The following is a 15861-nucleotide window of genomic DNA, read 5'->3' as shown; positions in this document are numbered from 1 at the left end:
GGAGAGCTGCAGACCAGGGACAATCCAGAAATGCTCATGAATGTCAGTTTAGAAGCTATCAAAGTTCTCAAATAAAGCACCTTTTGAGAATGTCAATGTTTGTTGGGAATTATCTTACAGAACTAGGAAGGATTTTTGGTTTATAGATTAAAAGTTATAGTTGTTTATTGATTTTAGTAGAAAAAAATCACAACTTGTAGGAAAATGCCCCGGGAAATCAGGCATTTTAGCCGCAACAATCACAAAAAATGCCCCGAAATCCTGGAGGGACTGAAAATAGTTCAGAAACTTCCATGAAAGCATAAAGACGAGCAGCCCGAATGATAAGGTGAACTCAGTGAAATAAATGCAGCTTTTGTGTCATTCTGACTGCAGACAGCCAGGGAGATCCGTCCTGCTCCGATCACTGACAGATCCATTAATCAAACAGGGTTTCGGCACCAGAACCAGCAGCGGGAGGCTAATTACTCCCTAATGTCTCCTCGCTGAGCTACCGTGCTCAAAAAAATAAGAGTTTCTTTAAGTCGTCTCCACAAATGGGGGCCTTTCTGTTACACACACACAAAAAATATAAATAAATAAATAAATAAAACTCCAAATTATGTTTTTATATTGATTGTTTGGCGCGGCGACACGAACGATCAAACCGGGGAAAAGACGGAGATTCGGAAACAGAAAGAGTTCGTGTTTTCACGACTCGAGTTCTTTAAAAGATTCCTACAAAATAAAAGTGAAAGGTTAAAGGTTGGGATGGTTTGTCCTGACGGATCAGAGTTGCTTCGCTCTTTAGGCCATCACTTTGTGTATTTTTGGTTTTTTTTTTGCCTATTTTATGTCAGTTTTGGTCGTTTTTATTTATTTTTTTTGTCCTGAATAGAATTCATGAATAAAAAATGATTAAAACAGAAGCGATAAGTTGACACTTTTACCACAACTATCAAAATGTAGAATTTGTTTTGTGTTATTACAACTTCTTGTGGGAGACTCCAGCGCTCTTGGGTGCCCCCTGGTGGCCCAGAGGTCCTTAGCAGCCACCAAGCTAATATTTAACTGCTTTATGACCCTCAGCTGTTTTTTCTTGTCATTTCAGGCACATTTATCTTCTACTTTTTGTCGTTTTGTGATTCTTTTTGCCTCGCTCTTGGTGTGTTGTGTCATTTTAACATCGCTTGGTGAGTTTTTGGACATTTTTTATAAGTCCACAGCCTTTCTGGTGGTGAATTTCCATCTAATTTTATTTTTTAACCATATTTGTGGTCTAATCTTGGCACTCGTGTTGCATTTTGTTTTTTGTAGCCATTCAGTGAATGTAGTAGTCACTGTTTTATTTTTTAGTCCCCAAAGTTCATGGCTTTTTGTCACCATTTGTAGGTATTTTTTGTTGCGTTGAGGCTCGTTTCAGCGAACCAGTCACTCTGTTTCTGGTCCTTCATTGGTAATTTGTGGTTATTTTACAAACTAATTTGGTTTTATTTTATTGGTTTGTGTTACTGGATGTTGTTGGGGGGTTTTCAACAAGCCTAAATGAGTCTATAAAGACTATTTTTAATTGCATCACCTTTTTTTATTAAAGCATCAGCCTCGTTATGTGAAAGCAGAGTTTAAAAACAGCAGAAATCTTTGACTTTCCGTCCCAAACTAATGAGCAAACTTTTCGCTCGAAGCTTCCTCTTGGCAACACACCAGTTTGTTTTGATTTAAAAAGTCTGTTTTACCAAAAGCTGATTTATTGTTGGTGGTGTGAGCAGAGAATATGGCTCATCTTCCATCAAACAGAAACAATAAGGAGGAAACGGCACCAGCGAGCGTCCGCGACAGTTTTTACACCAAATTATTTCTTTTGAAATGGATTATTTGCCTTCCCTGCTCCAACGCGGACATATTCCCAACAATCTTTTCTGCTCAGAGGTCCAAGACAAACTTTTTCCTTTTTTCCCCGTCACTGCCCTCGTTTTTCCACCAGTTTCATCCCGGCCCAAATAGGAGGCTCCTAATGAGCAACTTCCATAATTAACGAGCAGAGCTGCACGAGTTCAGTGTCAGAAAAGTTGAACGGAGGCCAAAACATCTCCTCTCTGGCCTCCTTTTCTGCTTCCACTCTCCATTTCCTGATATGTTTGTTTATTCAGGACATTTCAGACGTAAGACGAGCAGTCAGCATCCGGGGGGCTCATTATTTCCTTGGGGAAATTTTAGCATTCCTCAAAAAAGAAACTGGTGCGAGTGCATTAAGTGATACAAAGCAGCTTAAGTGGATTATTTAATGGATTATTTTTGGTTATTACATAAGCAGCAGGGGTTCAATGAAATGATAAGTTTGGTGTAAAAAGGTGCAGCCTCGATGGGTTTGATTCGGGTTTTTTTAGATTTTAACTTCTTTAAATTCAAATTTATCCCATAAAAAGTCCCCAGAAGACCAATAATTGTCCACTAACAAGACATCACCTTCCTTTCTTTAAAATAAACACCAACAGGCCTTGGTTTAAAGCTTTCCTTTTTGTGTGGAAGTGGTTCTTATGTTCTTCTGACCAACCGCTGATTGAGCTGATTGAGCTGTGTAAATATCATTTTCTGACCCAACGCAGTGCTGGGTTTAGTCTTTCACTGTCTGGTGGATTAATGCACCCGTGTCCATCTAATCCTGTTTGATTTCGTCTGCTGGACACAATGAGCAGAGAGTCGGGATGTGGGGATCGTTTTCAGGCTCAGTGATTGAAAAACCTCCACAAACTGCAGAGACGACAGAACAACCTTCTCCTTCAGTCAGAGTCCGTTGTTACAGAACAATACGAGTTCGGAGCTAAATAAAGGAGGCTGACCGCGGCTAAAGCAAACCCAAACCACAAACCTACCGACAACAACGTCGAGAGCTTCCTGCTGCAGAACTGCTTCATAAAGTTTAACGTGTTGCTGCTCAACCTGCTGCAGAACTGAGTGAAGAAATCAATGAATGAACTAAAACTAACAAACATTTCATTAAAAAAAACTAAAAATATAAAACAGTGTCAGAAAATTACTGTTTCTACTTAACTTTGTGTTTGTTTTAGCTTTTCGATAGCGTTCTGCTTCTTTTAGCTCACATTTTCCTCTTCTTAGCCACCCATCTACTCCATTTAGCTACTCATATGCTACCTTTAGCTACTTTCCTGCTCGTTTTAGCTACTCTCTGATAGAAACGGGCTTCCGGACAGCAATGGGTCTTTTAGCCACCTTCCAGCTCGTTTTAGCTACCTTCCAGCTCATTTTAGCTACTTTTCAGCTCATTTTAGCTACTTTTAGCAATGACTCATTGAACAGCAATGGGTTGTCGGATAGCAACAGACTGCATTTAAGCTACTTCACTGCTCATTTTAGCCACTTCACTGCTCATTTTAGCTACTTTCTTGCTCATTTTAGTCATCTTCCAGCTCATTTTAGCTCATTTTCTGCTCATTTAGCTCTTTTCTTGCCCCTTGCTTATTTTCTGCTCATTTTAGCTACTTTTAGCAACAAGTTGTCTGATAGCAACAGGTTGTTGGATATCAACAGGCTGCGTTTTAGCTCATTTACTGCTCATTTTAGCTCTTTTCTTGCTCATTTTAGCTACTTTTCAGCTCATTTTAGCTCCTGTTTGTTTGAACTCAGTTCAGCTTCCTCGGCGCTCAGATGTAACTCTGAATTTGTCCTGAAACTGGAATTTAGTGATAATAATCTTGAACTGAATCAGTTTTTTGTCAGCTGAAGCTAATTTTTCTGTCTCTAATCTGAACGTTTTGTTTTCTGTCAGGCGGTCGGACTCGAACCTCCATCTTGGTTTCCCGGGTCCTGCCTGAGCAAATCTAATGTTCAGGAGCCGAGGAACGCCGACCCACCTGGGAAGGTCGGGAGGGCGAGGTGGGACTCTCGTGGTGTCGTGTTTCCACTCGGTCCTGTCAGAACTGAGCGAGTCTGTAAACAGGCCGAAGCCGAAGCCGGAGCCGAAGCTTCAGCTGAAGGAAGAGAGGAAGGACGGGAGGAGGAGCGGAGGAGCGGAGGAGCGGAGGAGCGGAGGGGAAAGATAAAAGAGGAACTCAGAGGAGCAAGAATCCCCGGAGTTAGTGGCCCTCCTCCCCCCTCGGTCCTCGCCCTGTGCTGACACGCTTCATCTCTCCTCCCCCTCTTTTCAACGGCCTCCTTTATGTCGTTTCTTCCTCCTCATCTTCCTCGCCGCTGAAATACAAAACCCTTGTAATCCTCGGGATCCCGGCCCGGCCGGAGGGGAAGGGAAGAGACGAGGGAGCGAGAGTGATGTGACAACGCCACCGAAGTGGGAGAAGGGCTGAGATGATTGTGCAGATAAATCACACGGCGATGTGCAGGAATGCATGTCGCCCGCCGCCTTCAGCGCCGGACTTTAATCTTAAAAAGATAAAAAGGTTCTCGTCTCACAGTTAGAGCTCAGGTTGGACTCGACTCAAATAAAACCACAGAAGAGAAAAGAAGGGATGTAACAGGAAGTAGGACGGCAACGGGCAGATCGTAACGAAACTTTCAGGACCATAACCGGGCAGCCATCTTTGAGTTGGAGCCAGCTGAACTCAACGTGGCCGCCTCTGGCTGCGGCGACCATCTTGATTTGGATCAAACCCAAAAAGGCAGTTAGTTGTAGACGAGTTACATGAGATATTTTGCTAACAGACATTTTAAACAAAGATCCTGACTGACCTGCAGGTGTCAGGGATGACTCTCAGCTACGACCACGCCAATAAAACTGACGGTTTACAGCCAGTTCTGTGTTCTCTATTTCCTGAGAGTTTCGTTAAAACGCACCCACTGGCTCACAAGATATTTCGCTAACAGACAGATAAATGCAGTTCTATTACAAAAGGCTCTGAAAAAACAGCCGAACCTCCAGACAAATAAAACTTTTAACGACTTTAACGAGGCTGCTGTCACAAGACATTTTAGGACTTTTCATGGAGCCTTTAAAGGAAAAACACTGGAAAAAGTCGCTTTTATTGCAAAACTAATTGTTTCTTCGTGCACAAAAGCGGGAGAGTGAAAAAGACGAGCCGAAGAAAGTTTGAAGCCGCAGCGGAACGCCACGGCTGCGACTCCAAACGACGACGGGTGAATGAAATGATCCACGAGATTAAAAACGCCGCCCGCAGCCAACACGGGGGTGAAAACCTTCCAAAGTTTCCTTATCGCTTCCAATCCCTCCCGAAGCTTTCGCAGCGCGTTTGAGCGGCTGAATGGAGGAACTCTCGTTCACACACACACACACACACACACACACACACAGAGACACAAATAGAAAAATGTCGCTTTAAGCAAAGATAATCTGCAGAGAATAATTTTATTCTCTCAATAAATCCTCCAGATGCTTCCAAAGAATAACTGAGTGTGGGGAGAAAAAAGGCACCACACGCTGATGAAAAACTCATTTGTCACGGGCCGCCTCACACACACACACACACACGCTGAAGGCCTGCAGGAGTCGAGAAGTTATCCGTTTGTAATCATCCTGATGATTTTTCCATCACTTCGTTTGTTCGATTGCAGATCAGAAATGTGTGAAAGTTTCTCCTGGTTCTGCTGAATTTAAACAAACCAAACAGGAAGTTCACACACCGGGTGTGTGTGTGTGTGTGTGTGTGTGTGTGTGTGTGTGTGTGTGTGTGAGGCTGTAAAGACCACAACATTCTATAAATCAATTTAAATCTTTAGGAAATTATTATTTTTACTAGAAAACTTAATGCTGAGAGCTGAAACACGAAAAACTGAGCAGTTAAAGTCAAAAGAAGCAGAACAGCAGCTAAAATGAGCAGAACATCAGCTAAAACTAACTATACACAGGTTAAAATGAGCACAATGGCTAAAAATGAACAAAACAGGCTAAAAAGAGTCAAACATCAGCTAAAACAAGCAGATAAAAAGCTAAAAACTTGCAAAATAGCCTAAAACCTGCAGAAAAGTGGCTAAAATGAGTAGAAAATAAGCTAAAACAAGCAGACCTGAAGCTAAACTGAGTCAAATAAGCAGAACAGAAGCTTCAAACAAACAAAGCAAACTAAAATGACAAGAACATCAGCTAAAACAAGTAAAACATGAGCTAAAACGAGCAGATTAGAGGCTAAAAACCTGCTGGACAGACAAATAAAATTAGCAAAACAGAAGCTTAAATTAGCAAAATAAGGAATTAAAAGAAAAAGCTAACAAAACAGAAGCTTTAGCTGAGAATCCAGTAAGCAGCAGGTAAAATTAGGAAAACGTGCAAAAAATAAAATTAATTATACTGTAGCTACAAGCTATAAAATGCAGAATAACAGCTAAAAGTGAAACATAGCAAAATATCAGCTAAAAGCTACAACAATGTGAACAATTTCAAGAAACTGGAGAAGTTTATTTAAAGTTAAATATTTTAAAAAGTATAAAAAGTTAAACATTGTGGCGCCGACCGAGCCGAACGTTTAACGAATCAGAGGTTAAAACAGGAAGTAGTTTGATTTAACTTTAAACATGAACTCGTCCATTAAATGGTTAGAAAAATAAATCAAAATGGTAAAAAGTCGAATTAAAGGCATCTGATCTGATTTTAAAAGTTTCTGTCGCTTTAATTCAGAGTTTAGTTAAAAAGGAGTTTTTCCTCTAATCACCAACAGACAGGCGTGAGTTTTAATTCAGCCGGGCTGCGAGAGGCTTAAGGATTCAATTAGCTTCTTTTCCATAACATTTTAAAGCTCCGAGCTTCTCACAGGAAGTGGATTCTCTTCAGGACGCGCTCCGGTTTGATCCGGTCGGGACAGAAGTGGGACACGGAACGGTGGAAGCGTGAGTTTTATGAGCCGAAGCTCCGTCGTAGGCGAAAGATCCTCATTCAGCTGCTTTCTGCAGTGAAAAAAAAAAAACCAAAGGTTCGCCTTCAGGGCCGAACCGCGACCCGACCTCAGGCCAGCGCTCGAAAAAGGAGAAGAACCAGCAGCTGAACCGGGTTTCACTGCAGCCGAATGGATCCAAAAATGAGCCGAAAACGACGAACGGCTCAGTTGCTACGCAAAACGTTAAAAAGACTAAAATAATTCTCCTCCTACGACTGACCCGACACACGAGCAAACCATCACCTTTATCCAGACGGGAAACTTCACATCCATCCATCGTTCGGATTGTTCTCGGCTCGTTAGCAGCTGAAGTTTTCAGTCACTGCGCAGCTAAACTCCGGAAGCATCCGGCTAAAAATACGGATCGGCTGAAACCAGCACCAAACAAACGCTCACTGCAGGGTGAGAGCTGAAAACTTCAGCTGATTCAGTAAAAACTGAACTGTTGGAGGTAAAACCATCAGAACAGAAGCTAAAACAGGAGCTAAAGCCAGCAAGTTAGCAGCTAAAAGACTAAACTAGCAAAATGGTTGCTAAAAGCTAACATTTCAGATTTTGGTAGAAAAAGAAAAACTCAACAAATCTAAAATTAGCAAGCATTAGCTAAAAGCTAAGACCAGCAAAACTAAAGCTAATAGCTAATACTAGCTAAAACCATCAAAACAGCAGCTAAGAGATAAAACCAGCAAAACAGTAGCCTAAAGCTAATTCTTTCAAATCAGTGGCTAAAACCTTAAATTAGCAAAATACACACTATAAGCTAAAACCAGCACAACAGTAGCTAAAAGACAAAATTAGCAAACCAGTTGCTAAAAGCTAAAATTTAATAATATAGTAGCTAAAATCAAAAATAAGCAACACAGAACAGTAATAGCTAAAGTTAACAAAACAAAAGCTAAAATTAGCAAAACTGTTGAAATAAAAACTAGCAAAACAGTAGCCAATCGAAATACAAGCTATAAGCTAAAACCAGCTAAATAGTAGTTTAAGGACAAAAATAGCAAACAAGCTGCTAAAAGCTAAAATTTGATAATATAGTACCTAAAATCTACAATGAGCAAAACAGCTGCTAACCACTAAATTTAAGCTAGAAGCTAAAATTAGCAAAAGTGTGGCAAAAAAACAAGCAAAAACAGTAACTAAAAGCTAAGACCAGCAATAATAATAATAACAAAATACAAGCTATAAGTTAAAACCAACTAAAGAGTAGCTTCAAGTCAAAAATAGCAAAACAGTAGCAAAAACTACAACTAGCAAAAACCGTAACTAAAAGCTAAAAAAAAAAACAGTAATGAAAGCTAAAACTAACTGAACAGCAGCTAAAAGCAAAGACCGACAAAACAAATGTGCTTCAAAAGACACATTTTCCATCCATTTTAATAAGGAAAAAAAAGTAAAGTTTAATTTTTAAAAAAGTGTAAAAAGAACTAAAAACTAAAAGTCACAGCTGTAACACCCTAAAGGAGCTGAAAGTTTTGACACATGAATGACTAAAACAGCTGAACGCACACTGAAGTAGCTACAGATGAAAAAAAACATGGCAGAATCTTTGAACAGGAAGACAAAAGCGTGAAAGTTGAGTCTGTTTGTATTCATGAGAGCTGACTGCTGAGTTTGGGCTGAATCCCAGAGTTCGGCTGGGCTTTTGTTGTTACACACACACACACACACACACACACACACACACACACAGACAGCAAACATCACCAAAACGCTGTGTGTGTCCACACTTTCCTATTATGTCTCCTTAATCAGCTCATCGATTCAACAAATCTTGTTGATCGAAAGACGAGGGGAGGACGGAGATGAGGCTCGAGGGGAGGAACTCTGCAGGAATGTGTTTGTGAGAAGAAACAGGAGAAAGTCCAGATTGTTTAAATCTGCAGAAAATAAAAAAGAAAGAAAAATAAAAAAGTTTAGAAACCAGAAAGAACTGAGCAGAACCCAGAATGGGCGAAGGCATGACGGAGCTGGAAGTCGATGACTTGGAGCGGAGTTTTATCAGCTGCCAACTGCTAGTGTGGTGTGTGTGTGTGTGTGTGTGTGTGTGTGTGTGTGTGTGTGTGTGTGTGTGTCATGACTGGATAGCTTTAGGACCGGAGCCAGTGTTTGACTTTGTTCAGAGTGTGTATGTTCGCAGGGCGTGGATGAATGGATGCTCGTGTGGTTTTCAGTGTTTTCTTTTCTGGGTTTGCCAGCGGAGTTCGGTCGTGGAAAGCTTTTTATTCGGCGCTGCTTTCAGCTCGAGACGTTCGTTTTGCATCCTGATACTAATGTTTTTTCGTCTTTAATGGATTACAAAAGCTGCTGCTTTAACTTCGCGCCCCCAGATTCTTGTTTCTTCTGTGGAAAGTTGAAGTCGGGCCAACATCTGGTTCCATTTTCTGACTCCTCAGACATTTACACCCCTGCATTGTTTGAGCTCAGAGTTGGCTGCAACATAACGAGGACTTTTTTTTTTTTACACCCAGATAAAGTGGAGTTTTACTGGTTCCTGCTCTGTTACAAAGCAAATTAGTTCAGCGTGTTCGGGATTTAAACTGTTTTTTAAAAATATGCATTTCTCCTCTCTTGATCGCGTCGTAAAAACAAAGTTTATACTTAAACTTATGAATCATCTTTCTCTTCCAATCAGAAGTGACCAACACTCTTAAATAATGTCTAATGACAAGGTTTTTGTTTGTGTCTGTTAGCAAAATACCTCATGAGCCACTAATTGGATTCAAATTAAAGTTCTCAGGAAGTGATCACTGGATGCATGTCTGCAGCTCGTTAACTTTTGAAGCCGACCCAATCAGGATTGCCTCCACAGCTAAAAGGCAAACAAAAAAAGGGGCTTTAATTCAGTCACATGTACAGATACTGAGCTAAAGGTTGGTGTGGTAGTAGCTGAAGTCATTCTTAACCCATCTCCTGAGGGCGAATGGATCAAATCAGCTTATTGTTTACAGCAGGGGTGTCAAACCCAGTGACGCAAGGGGGCCAAAATTAAAAATTTGGTCCTAGTCAAGGGTCAATCACGATCAATATTTATTAAAAATTACATAAATTAACCTTAGTTTTAGATGTATTATGTCAAATCATTCATATAGAAATATCAATGACCTTTTCCCAGTTACAGATTATACAGAATTTAGAGCAAATAGACTTTAATGAACAAAGACAAATAGATCAAACTTCAAAAAGCTCATCATTAGCAGTCATTTCTTACGCCTCACTCAGCTTTTAAATGAATTTTTTAACATTAAAACAGATTTTTCAACAAAAACCTGATCATACAGAAATTAAAACTATATATTGTTGGCTTCTAAGTCACTGTCAGAGAAAACTTCACTAATTAGGCTCAGTTTTTTTAAGCAAAATAAGAATCAGAGACTCGATCTGAACCAGACTAGAGGGCCGGATGAAATGTTACGGAGGGCCGGATCTGGCCCGCAGGCCTTGAGTTTGACACGTGTGGAATGCTAGCTTAATTTACCAAGTTACCCAAGTTTTGGTCTGTGTAGACGTATCTGATGCACCTAAAACGGATCAGCCGCTGAAGCTTTGACGTGTTTTTCGCTTGCGATCCCATGTCGGCAGACAGGACCAAATGAACGCGTTCGAAATGTTCCAAAATTGCACGGGCAACGAGCGTTTCACGTGTTAATTACCTCCGCCAAGGAGGCCCTGTTTCCGGTTGTGTCTGTTGATTTGTTCGTCTGATCAGGTAAAAACTGAAGAACAGGAAACAGGAAATGTTCAGGACATGTTGGGGTTGAAACACAAAACAACGGATCACATTTTGGTGCCGATGCACCATTTTTTAGCCACGCTGTGGCCTTGGTGGAGGTTTGCGCTCTCCGAGTGCTTCTAGTTTAACGAGTTTTCACGTTTTGTTTTTTTCCTTTTAAGATGTTGACAATTCCGTTAAGGGTTCTGCTTGACAATCAGCAAGGAGGCAACGATTTTAGGTTATTTATATACTCTAAATGACTGCTGGCTTGCTTCCTACTTATTGGTCTTAAACCAATTAAGACCTTAATGAAAACGATCTCAAAAACATTGTCATCAGTGATGAAATCAGCCCTTTCAAGTCACTAACCAATAAATTGGTCCATCCCTATTTATGACGCAGTTCCTCTGTCGATTGCCTCTAAATTAGCAGCTTGTGGGGAAACAAATGGCACCTAAACACACCAGGAAAGACCACAGATGAGTCCCAGCTAGGTCTTAGGTTTAAGGAATGCACGAGTCAATTCTGTCATTATTTATTTAGTTTTAAACATCCAGATTAGCTCCATCTTAGCCAAACTTGGTTGTTTTTGGTAAAAATCTGTGGTTCAGTTTAAAGTGACTCCATATCGGCTGGTTTGCTCATTTTGTAAATATTTTAAGCTAAATAGGAAAGTTATCATATCGTCAAATGAAGTTCAGCTAAATGTTGGAGCATATACTGATAGAAAATGATTTAAACAAACAAATAATGGGTAGAAAAGCCATTTGCAAACTCGTGATGTCAGTTTCAGCCTCTACTGTCAATTTGTCTTCCATCCAAACAAGTTGGCACAAAAGGTGGTTATATTTAAGTATGAATAAAAGGAAAAAAAGGTTTAACAGCTAACCGTGAGCCACTTCAAAAATCTGAAAAGGATGAATAGTTTGAAACTCAAACCCAAACTTTTGTTTTCTGAAGGTTTCAAAGATCGACCAGAAGAACTCCAGAGACCGACCGGGAAAACGAAGCCGTTTTATGGAAACCAGTTTTAATAAAAACCCAGAGAGGAATGAAAGCTTGAAAAGAGAGAAATGGTGATGGGTAGAGGAGGAAAACTGCAGCGACACGCTTTAATTTGAGTTGGCAGCCAGCGAGCGGACAGAAGCAGATCATAGAAACCAGTCATTCAGATCTGACGACCATTCAAATCGAGCGGTCACACTGGGAGGCTTCTGGACTCAAACTGCTGATGAACTACTTCACTAATCGACACACTTCCACTCAAAAATAAAACTGTGCCGAGTCCCTGAGGGGTTAAACGGACTCAAACAATGCTTGTTTATTTAGGGTTAGTAAATAAAAAGAAAAGGAGCAGGTAATGAGCGTTCTGCTGGTGTTTACGGCGCCGTCCCAACCATCCCTGTGGCTTTTTTCAACTTCTGGACCAGTCAGGTTCCAAAATACTCAAAATATTTTCAGTGAACTTTTCATTCTTAACACCAGGTTATAGTGAGGGGTGCCAGAGCCCCGGTAAAATAAAAGGGTAACAGATAAGGCAGCCCATAATGTACCGGGTATGTACCGACTACTTACAGGATACTACCAGCTACTTACAGGATACTACCAGCTACTTACAGGATACATACCAGCTACTAACAGGATACATACCAGCTACTAACAGGATACATACCAGCTACTAACAGGATACATACCAGCTACTAACAGGATACTACCAACTACTAACAGGATACTACCAGCTACTTACAGGATACTACCAACTACTAACAGGATACTACCAGCTACTTACAGGATAAGTACCCAGCTACTTACAGGATACTATCAGCTACTTACAGGATACTACCAACTACTTACAGGATACTACCAGCTACTTACAGGATAAGTACCCAGCTACTTACAGGATACTACCAGCTACTTACAGGATACTACCAGCTACTTACAGGATACATACTGGATATGTGCCAGTTACTTACGGGGTACATATTAGTGACTTTTGGGGTACACACCTGGTCTTTACAGGACACGTACCCCGTGCCTACAGGCTGGTACCTGGCATTTCCAGGGTATGTACCAGGTACATCTGATTATTAAAAACAAGGTGGGTACAAAACAAGCTTAGGTGGGTACGATGTGGGCGGAGATAGGCAAATAAATAATGTGCACGGCCTGGAGTACAGTTCTGCAAAAAAAAGAGTCATGATCAAAAACTGGACACTCAGTTGGACACAGTTGCTAACTAGTTGAAGCCCTGTGAGAAGCCTCATAAATTGTTCGTTAGGACAGAAATGGACAAAGGTACTGTTCTTTTGGTCCGTTCTGGGATGTTTTTTTTAAGTAAACAATGGAATGGTAGATGTAGTTTTTCACCCTGATGATTTGTCAAGCAGACTATCTAGTATGAGACCACTATATTGTTAAATTTTAGGAGAACATTTCCTGTTTTCAGCAGGAATGACAGAAACTGACAAAGGCGGCATGAAGAATAAACGCAGATCACATGACTCCCCGGTGAAAGCAGTGCGGGCTCTATTCATGTAAGGATCCACCTTTGTTCGCGCTCCATTTCTCTGCCAAGTTTCTGCTGTTTGAACAAAACCTTCCTGACTGAAAAGCAAGCAAGCCGAAGTCATCAGCCCTCAAATGAGACAGGAACAAGACACTCGAAACATTGCGGGGTGCCACAAGCATCTGAAGTGGATGAGAAAATGAAGAGATCGGCTCAGGCCGGGACATGTTGAGCCTTGAATGACTCTAATGAGTATCCGTGTGTAATTAAAGGATTTACTGTGATCACTTTTCCACTTAAGGCTGACAGAAGGCCAATCCATGAACTTCTGAGTCTGAAAATGCTGCTTTTATGTCCAAAACGGTGAGAAAAATCTGGCTATTCATAAAGAAATGTCTTAAATATGTTCAGTTTGGTTCAACTTGGTTGTTTTTGGTAAAAACCTGTGGCTCCATATCAGCTGGATTGCACACTCTGTAAATATTTTAAGCTAAATAGGAAAGTTATCATATCGTTGTATAAAGTTCAGCTAAATGTTGGAGCATATACTGATGGAAAAGGATTTAAACAAAAAAATAATGGGTAGAAAAGCCATTTGCAAACTCGTGATGTCAGCTTTTAGTTAATGTTTCAGCCTCTACTGTCAATTTGTCTTCCATACAAACAAGTGGACACAAAAGGTGGTTATATTTAACTATGAATAAAAGAAAAGGACCAGAAGTCCAAAACAGTGAGAAAAATCCGGCTATTCATAAAGAAATGTCTTAAATATGTTCAGTTAGCGCACATAAAATGAATATTTAGTGAGTTACCTTATGATAAGAAAGAAAAATAAAAAAGAAAAGATGATTTATGTGAGGAGTGTTTGTCTTAAAAACAGCCTGGAGCCTCAAATTAACCCCTGAACTCACCATCATCTACCAAAAACACAAATCTGCAGCTGAAAATAGGCACGTCTGCTTGGAAACCCACAGCTTTTTAAAAAGAATGATTTTCATCGACAGGGTTTTAAATGACAGCAGTCTTACCTGATCAAAGTTCAGGTCTGTTGGTCTCTGATGACATCAATCACCCGAGTCCCCTGAAAGAAACCAGAAACGACTCGTTAGGAGGAGAAAAACAACAACAGTCGGGGTGATTATGGGATTTAAAGCAGGAGCCATTAGTCTCCTGATATCTCGCAGCACAGCTGAATGTGGAGAAATGGATGAGCGGCCCGAGGAGTTTCTCTTTCTCTCTCTCTTTCTCTTTTAAACGGGTCAAATCCAGGTGAAGTGTTTGTTACCGATCAGGCCAGAGGACCACATCGGGTTTCAGGAATGTTAACGGCTTTGGTTTTATCTCCTCCAGGTTTTTTTTAAACGCTCGCTGACATTTCCACGTGATGCCGCTGATAAACCTCCCAGTAAATTGGTGCTGCTGAGGGCGTGGGAATGTGCAGACTGGTAGAACCGTGGCATTTTGGGTCTAAAAATGACTTGAAACTAAAACTAAAAGAGCACAGCCTCGGATGAAGTCGCTGCCTTTTATCTTAGCTTTTCAGGAGTGGTTATCACAAAGATTTACTGACGCATAAAAAGCTGTTTTTATTAACTGGAAAGCTTTATGACATTAAGTTTATTTGCTTTTCTGTCTTTTCTGCAGTCTCTTATTACTGTTTATCATCCGTCTGTCCATTATTTTTGCCCACTTATACAAAACTCAGACATTCCTCTTTTAAAGCTTTCACAGTTTTCCAGAGATTTATGATCCCTAAAATTAGTTCTGAGTCTTCTCCCAATAAAGTACGTCAAACAAACAAACGACAAGAAGACCTGAACACCTCAGATGACGGTCCTTATCTCATGACCACAGGTGAGTAAACAAAGAGCTCTGCCTTTCGGCTCAGGTTCTTCTTCATCACGGCAGATGAAGCCTCAGGTTGTCGATCCACCTCTTATTCCACTCGAGAACTTCAAGATACCGAACCCCGACCCAAAAGTTGTCCCAGACTTAGAAAAGCTGCCAACTCCAAACCACCACAGCGCCAGTTGAAGGACGTGACTTGAAGACACCAACAGAACCACATCAAGGTTTTCCCCGGCGTATTATAAGCCTGGCGGGCCGCCAGGCTAAGGTCCACTTGTTTATTATAAATACGTCATTTTTTTTATACTCTGTTTTTTTTTCCCATTCGCTCCCCCAAAACCTTAACCTTTATCTACCTCACCGCGCCAACAGTGACACAATCGCGCTTAGCCTCTTTTCTGGTGGAAACCCTGCACATCATCTGCGTAAAGCAGAGATTAGACCCTGAGGTCCCCAAACAAGACACACACACACCCCGCCTCCTTTCCAGATCCTGTCCATGAACGCCACAAACAAGATCTGAGATGATGAGGCAGTCCTGATGGAGTCCAAACTGGCGCTTGGAACCAGCTGGACTTCATGCAGAGAAAGCAAAAAGTCGCATTTTGGTTGGTAGAAGTACATAATACAAGTACCCCATACACGTAGCCACTGGACAAGTATACCCCATGCAAGTAACTGGTCAACAATACCGTAGGCAAGTATACCTGAGGGTTGTAGCTGGCCAAGTATACCTGAGGCATGTAGCTGGCCAAGTATACCTGAGGCGTGTAGCTGTCCATGTATACCTGAGGCGTGTAGCTGGCCAAGTATACCTGAGGCATGTAGCTGGCCATGTATACCTGAGGGTTGTAGCTGGCCAAGTATACCTGAGGGTTGTAGCTGGCCAAGTATACCTGAGGGTTGTAGCTGGCCAAGTATACCTGAGGGTTGTAGCTGGCCAAGTATACCTG

The 15861-nt window shown here is 41.1% G+C and overlaps 2 protein-coding genes across 2 annotated transcripts in view; both read right to left on the bottom strand.

The window, feature by feature from the left end:
- Positions 1-15861, bottom strand: part of LOC108228289 (plexin-B2) — a 167555-nt gene that overhangs the window by 74020 nt on the left and 77674 nt on the right. The window contains exon 3 of the mRNA XM_037981328.1: positions 14089-14141. The gene's annotated coding sequence lies outside the window, so the exon portion shown is untranslated. The remainder of the gene's footprint in view (positions 1-14088; positions 14142-15861) is intronic.
- LOC119617954 overlaps positions 15276-15861 on the bottom strand; it is a 4026-nt gene continuing 3440 nt past the window's right edge. Inside the window, exon 2 of the mRNA XM_037981329.1 lies at positions 15276-15858. Coding sequence (XP_037837257.1) covers positions 15346-15858 — 513 coding nt within the window. The 3' untranslated portion in view covers positions 15276-15345. The remainder of the gene's footprint in view (positions 15859-15861) is intronic.

The sequence above is a fragment of the Kryptolebias marmoratus genome, linkage group LG18 (assembly GCF_001649575.2).
Source record: "Kryptolebias marmoratus isolate JLee-2015 linkage group LG18, ASM164957v2, whole genome shotgun sequence".
NCBI classification, from domain to species: Eukaryota; Metazoa; Chordata; class Actinopteri; order Cyprinodontiformes; family Rivulidae; genus Kryptolebias; species Kryptolebias marmoratus.
Note: the sequence above shows the minus strand (reverse complement) of the source record. Positions and strands in the feature narration are given on the sequence as shown.